Here is a 6,505-nt window from a genome sequence, read left to right as displayed (position 1 = left end):
CCACATCTAGGAACAGGTGCATATTTTTTCAGATTTTTAGCTCTCTTCCTGTTGCCTCAGGACTTTTCTATGTCAGTAGTTTTCTTTCCGCCCGGTAAAGATTACATTTGGTGTAGTGTTTGGAAGAGGTCCTACAAAATCTATGGCTAGACACTCGAGAGGTATTTGAGGAATCGAAGGTGTGAGCATTTTGCCAACCGGCGCTTGAGTTGAACCTTTTGTACGTTGACATACATCGCATGACTTGACAAATACCTGTACATCCTTTGCCATCCTTGGCCAAAAGAAGTCCCTTCGAAGATCACATATTGTTTTTAAATATCCTAAATGGCCTATTCGAGAGTGCGTTTCTTCTATTAAATCTTCTCTTAAGCTGCTGACGAGAGGAATATATAAGCGATTTTCAATGTAAAGTAAACCATCTACCACTACACACTCCTCTCTGAGAGGCAGAACCGCTACCACTGTACTATAAAATGAATCTCCATCATAACCCTCCAGAATTCGTTTACGCACTTGCGGTGATAACATTGGACCTGCTTCAATCAGAGCTGCTACACAATCGACGCCTTCTTCATCAATCTCTTTTCTTGACAACGCATCCGCTACACTGTTCTCTTCACCTCTAATGTACTTAAAATCTATATCAAAATCTGCCAACGTCTCAATCCACCTAGCTTGCCTTCTACTCAAGGACCGTTGTTTAAGAAGATAAGTTAAAGAATGGTGATCTGACATAATGTTGATCTTCATTCCCAGCAAAAGCATTCTCCATTTGTGTAATGCATGCATCACGGCTAAAAGTTCTTGCTCGTGCACCGGGTAATTTCTTTCTGCCGGCGTCATTTGTCTCGACTCGTACGCCACTGGTGATGCTATCTTCCATTCTTTCCCTTGAAAGAGCGCAGCTCCTAATCCTGATCCGCTCGCATCGGTAAAAAGCCACACCGGATCATCAGATTCGAAATCAATGTTTTTTAGATGAGGTAATGACGTCATTAGTCGTTTGATATTATGAAAGGCATCATCTTCTTCTTTACCCCATCTAAATTTGGTTGGATCCAGTTTCGTGCTAGTGAGAGGTGTTAATTTGTTCACGTATTTCTCTAGACCCCAGATGAATTTCTTCATCCACTGCACCGTGCCTAAGAACTTTTTGATACCCTTCGCTGATTTTGGTCTCTTCCAATTCAACACCTGCTCTACTTTCTCATCATCTGCCCTAATGCCCTCTTCTGAAATCCAATGACCTAAAAGTTTAATCTCCCTTCTGAATAATTTAGTCTTCTTCTTGCTGCAATATAAATTAGCTTCTCTCAACCTTTGTAAAACCATTTTTGTATGACGTTCATGTTCTTCTATTGTCTTCGAAAATACTACAATATCGTCCAAGTATACAACACAGATTGTGTTTAATAACTCCCCCAAAGCTTCTTCGAGTCTACCTTGATGCGTGCTCGGTGCGTTAGTCAGTCCCATTGGCATAACGCACCACTCGTAGAGGCCCCAAGGAGTATGGACGGCGGTCAAAGGGATGTCTGCTTCCCTCATGCGTGTTTGAAAAAACGCGTTTGTAAGATCAATGATGGAAAAAATTCTTCCTGTTCCTACAAGCCTGACCAACGTGTCCACGTTGGGCAATGGCGCACGGTCCCTCACGGTCAGGCTGTTCAAGACGCGGTAATCGCATACCCATCTTGGAAGTTCGGTAGGGTCCTTCTTCGGAATGATAAGACTCGGTGAGGCGTACTGACCCGTTGATCTACGGATTCTTCCAGCGGCTAAGTGTTGATCAACCAACTTACCCCACGCGTTCATGTGCTTCGGTGGGTAGTTGTAAGCCTTCTCCTTAATAACTGCCTCCGGATCCTTCAATACTATTTTGTGACGGATCTTTGAACTCTCATTTTGTAATTTTTTCGGAAATGAGCCGTCCACAAACAGGCCCTCGTCTTCAGCTTCGTCTGACACTGCTGGGATGTCCACCGGGAATAAATCCTCAAAATCTTTGAACATTTTCAACTCATACTTCTCATTGTCACTTCGAAACACTTGACTCTCTTTCTTGCTAACTTCTCTCTCCCACAAAGCCTCACATTCCTTTTCAGGTTCAGTAATACGCGGCACGGACAACTTTTGAATCTTTTCATTCCACTCTTCTAATAATCGATAATCGTAGATTTTAACACCAGTCTTTTCACACACAATAGCTCTTTGATGAACAGAAACTGAAATTTGAAAAATATTAAAAAACGGTGTACCAAGGATCATATCAAAGTCACCTCCCACCTCCCCTAATTTACAGTATGTCCTGTTGAATGTTTGTTTCGACGTCGGTTCAACCAGGTCAACCGTGGTGAAGTGAGTGAGTACAGGTGGTGGTGAGCCGGTGTCAACCGCTAGACTAATCTGCAATGGCTTGACGAGTTTTCGCTTTTGAAGCTTAAGTCGCTCTGCCGCCCGTTCTGTTAAAATATTGATTTCAGCCCCGGGATCAGCAAGTGCTCGAATCTTTTCGCCATTGTGGATGAATTCAACGACGACACGTGGTGGTTTAGGAGGAGGTACGCACCCTTCAGACTCGGCTAGATCAAGCTCTTCGTCCAAGGCTTGGAGCGCTGCCACAGCGATATCATCCATGTCTGGGAATTCGGAAGCCGCCGCTACCTTAGCATAGGACGCTGCTGGGCGACCTGCTGGTGGATGGGTCGCTCGTCCTGCTTGACCTCGACTAGCTGGTGGCGAAGATTTGGCTCTAGGAGGGACGTAGTTGGCTGGCTTGGGGGGTGCAACATACCCAGGCGGGAAGATCACCTTCTCTCTGACATAAGGTCCTTTGCATTCTCGATGCTCGCTACCACAGAAACCTTTACAGAAGTGACATTGGCCGATTGAATCACGGTACGAATGAATTTTCCAGGTAAATTCTTCGTCGCTCAACCGTCCTGAAGCATTAGTCGTAGGTACACGTGAACGGTTGTATGACGTGGAGGAATTGAAAGATGAAGTCGAGCTGGTGGGCATTCGAGTTTTCTTGGTGATAGCGTGAGAAGCCACTAATGATGCGTAGAGAGTTTCGCACTGATTTTCAAACATATGATAAGTAAAATCTTTCGTATTTCTCGAGAACCCCCACAATTTGACAGCGGTCTTTAACTCCTCTACCATTCCATACTCGACAAAAGTTGCTAATTGATGATCATTCAAGGTGACAGCATGAAAATTGATTAAAATTTGAATACCTCGAGCTCTAGAACTATACGTGATAAAGTCCTCATAAGGTGACATCTTCAGATGTTGAGCCTTCTCAAATAAGCGGCTGTTCCAATCGCTAGCTAGGCAGGAGTCAAAGAGTTGAACGAGAAACTCCTTCCAGGTGCCTTTGATGAAGCGATCGAAACCACCCTCATAGAACGAATGGGCATTCGGTTCCTCCAAAAAATTCCCGACTAACGTGATGCGATCGGTATCTGCCGTCACACCTTTAGTGCGGAAAAACGTTTTCAGGGAAGAGTACCATAGCAGGAATGGCTCTGCTTCTCGGTATGGACCTTTATATATCGGCCCATCCGACGTGCGAAATCTCGCTAGATCGATGCCAGTCGTCGGCTTAGAATCAGATGGTGACGTTTCGGTCGGAGTCGAAATCTTGGACTCTACCATCTTCATCATGAATTCTTCGAACTTCTCCATGCGACGATTAGTATTAAGTTGTGAGTCGACGATGGCTTTCATGAGATCGGAATTTGAGTTATCTGGTGCGCTGGTTTGATCAGCCATTTTCGGGAAAGGTTTTGGCGATGATTGGTCTCGTGTAGGAGTTGAAGGTAAAGAAGAAAGTGGAGAGCCTTCAGATGATTCTGGCAAGACTGGCAAAATGGATGACTCGGTCCGAGTACGGTTCGGTGTCACTGGCGGTGGTTGATCTGTACGAGCACGAGATGGTGCGGCTGGCGGAGGTTGTTGTAGCGCGGCTAGTCTGGCGATGTCTGGATTAGGTCTCGAGAGACGTTGTAAACGTCGATTCTCTCGGATTATGGCTTCGGGATCTGGCAAAGGTACTGGCGGAGCTTTCGGATCGGCGGAAGGCGCTTGACGACGTGTCGTCATACACGGTGATGAAGTGTAGGAATTCAAAGAATGCGGGGTAATGAATCGATCGATTTTAAATGATTAAAACACCTCGGACGTAGGGAATTCGAGGTGGCGCATTCAATAGAAAATTTTGAAGTATCGATTGAGTTAAGTTTGAACTGATGTATTCGAAACTTAATTTATTTTGATGGTGTTTTGGGTTTGAGAAAAAAAAAGTGTAAGGTTCGGAAGAACCTTCACTGGATACTTCACGCGGGACACTGTGCGAGCACAGCAGAGGGTTTCTAGAACCCAAGAGACCTGATATTGTATTACTAATCCGACGGGAACACGTCTGGTTCCGAAGGATAGAGGGATATGAATCAGTCCCGATATCTCTAAGCTGAACAACAACAATGATAAAAAGAAAGAAAGATAGAAATAAGTAAAATGACTATACCTGGTTCCGAAGGATAGAGGGATATGAATCAGTCCCGATATCTCTAAGGAACCATTGGTAAGATTCGAAATGAAAACAAGCATATATAGTAATTGTAGATTTAAGTCTTAAGTGTTAAACTCTAGGTGTGCGCTTGCGCGTATATGTAATGACCACAGGTCTTACAGGGGCCATCAAATTTTCAACTTTTATCCAGAAATATATCACTTGCAGAACCACTTATGGCTCTTGTAGTGGCTTTTGTACCCCTATATTTGCAATGTTGTGAAAACACACTGGACAAGTAAAACTTCTAGAGTTTTTGTGCAAACCCAAAAGTTGAAGCTGTTTTGGATTTCTGTAAGATTGGGCTATAAATATGAACTATGGTGGACACCCACACACCACGCAAAGAACCACTTATAGCCTTATTAATGATTTTTTAGGTGCTTTTTTCCTGAACGGTGTATAAGGAATTTTTTTTTGTTTTTTGAGATAAAGCAAAAAAAAAAACGCCTTTCTTATTTCACATAAACCTATGGAATAAACCAAAAATCTCAACTTTTTTTTTTTTTGGTCCCCCCACCCATAATTGTGCCTATATACCTCTATAGCGGACCTCATACTCACTGCCACTAACCACACAACATCACAGTGAGAAGCTCAATATATCACAGGTTTAACTTTGCAAGTTCACTTAGTTATATTACTTATTGCAATCACTCACTCATACAAACTCACAAACAGTGTTGATATTGTATTCCAGGGTTTTCCGGTTCAGTACTATTTTGTGGTTTTGACTACACTACATGGGCAAGAATTCTGATAACTTTTTTGTTTATGGCTCAAATGCCTTGAAAGTTGGCTCATTTTTCCCGCCAATTATGGGGCTTTATATATTTTCTATGAAATTACATCCTTGGCATGTGTGGAAATCTCCATAGCCCCACATGTAATCCCCATCCAGCACACTGACTTGCAAGGACATAAGTGCTAGTAGGGGATTTGTCTGTGGTTCAAATGCCTCCATTATAGGCTCAAACTTTCAGGCAATGCTATACATTTCATAATATACCATCATAAAGCTTGTCTGACATGTCTGGGGATCTCCATAACCACGTATGTATTTACCAATCAGTACAATATTTACCAATCAGCACCTAATTTGCACATAACATTGCATATAAAATTTCAATGGGCATTACAAGTGTATTTATACAATGCTCTATTGCTCTCTATTGCTCTCGAGACTTGATTCTTTCTACTATGTGTCTCAACATCCACACATGCACCACTCTTTTTTTAGACCTAAAGATAAAAAGGACAAGTAAGGAAAATTCGGTTCTGCATTTCATTCTTTCATTGCAATTAATATGGTAGGTCATTCAACTTATCTTCATTCTTCATTCTAGTATTGAATTTGTAAATCATTCTGGGGCGAATGCTAGATCAACCTCTATTCAAGTACTCTTCAGACCTAATCTAAGTCCCATATATCCCCTCCATCAACTTACCCTTATACTCAAGTTTGTTCAACTTGGTTCCATTTTTGCTATTCTTGTTGCACTCCTCTGACCACAAAGTCTCCCAAAACCTGCTTTGTTTGGAAAATCTACTGAAGCACATGCTGTAATTAAGTCACTAATCAAATGAACTTCCAAACACTTTCACTCACAAAGAACAGCCAGACTTGGGCTGTGAAAATCGATTGGGGTTTTGTAATGGTATTCTGATATTTCTCTTATCTTTCAAGTATCATTGAGATAATTTTTCTGAATTCTGTACATTTAGTGTAGATGCCTTATGAAAGGTTACCAACACAAATACTCAACATGTGAATGGGCCATAAAATAAGTCACATTCTGGTGAGGGTTAAAATTTGTACCCATGGGCTTAAATTTGTGTCTCACATATGTATGAAAAAGACAAAAGCCTACTGTGTTTATTCAATTCAGATACATATTCATACAATGCTCGTGTACTCTCAAATGA

The 6,505-nt window shown here is 42.1% G+C and overlaps 1 protein-coding gene across 1 annotated transcript in view; it reads right to left on the bottom strand.

Moving 5' to 3' along the window:
• Positions 1-5,940: 5,940 nt before the first annotated feature.
• The window catches only part of MELLADRAFT_66335 (uncharacterized protein), a gene marked incomplete at both ends in the record, with an annotated part of 3,029 nt that continues 2,464 nt past the window's right edge, over positions 5,941-6,505 (bottom strand). Inside the window, 3 exons of the mRNA XM_007414148.1 lie at positions 5,941-5,969; positions 6,028-6,140; positions 6,189-6,258. Of these exons, the coding sequence (XP_007414210.1) occupies positions 5,941-5,969; positions 6,028-6,140; positions 6,189-6,258 (212 nt within the window). The remainder of the gene's footprint in view (positions 5,970-6,027; positions 6,141-6,188; positions 6,259-6,505) is intronic.

The sequence above is a fragment of the Melampsora larici-populina genome (genome assembly GCF_000204055.1).
Source record: "Melampsora larici-populina 98AG31 unplaced genomic scaffold MELLAscaffold_41, whole genome shotgun sequence".
Taxonomy (NCBI): Eukaryota; Fungi; Basidiomycota; class Pucciniomycetes; order Pucciniales; family Melampsoraceae; genus Melampsora; species Melampsora laricis-populina.
The sequence above is the reverse complement of the archived record's forward strand: the minus strand, read 5'-3'. Positions and strand labels throughout refer to the sequence as shown.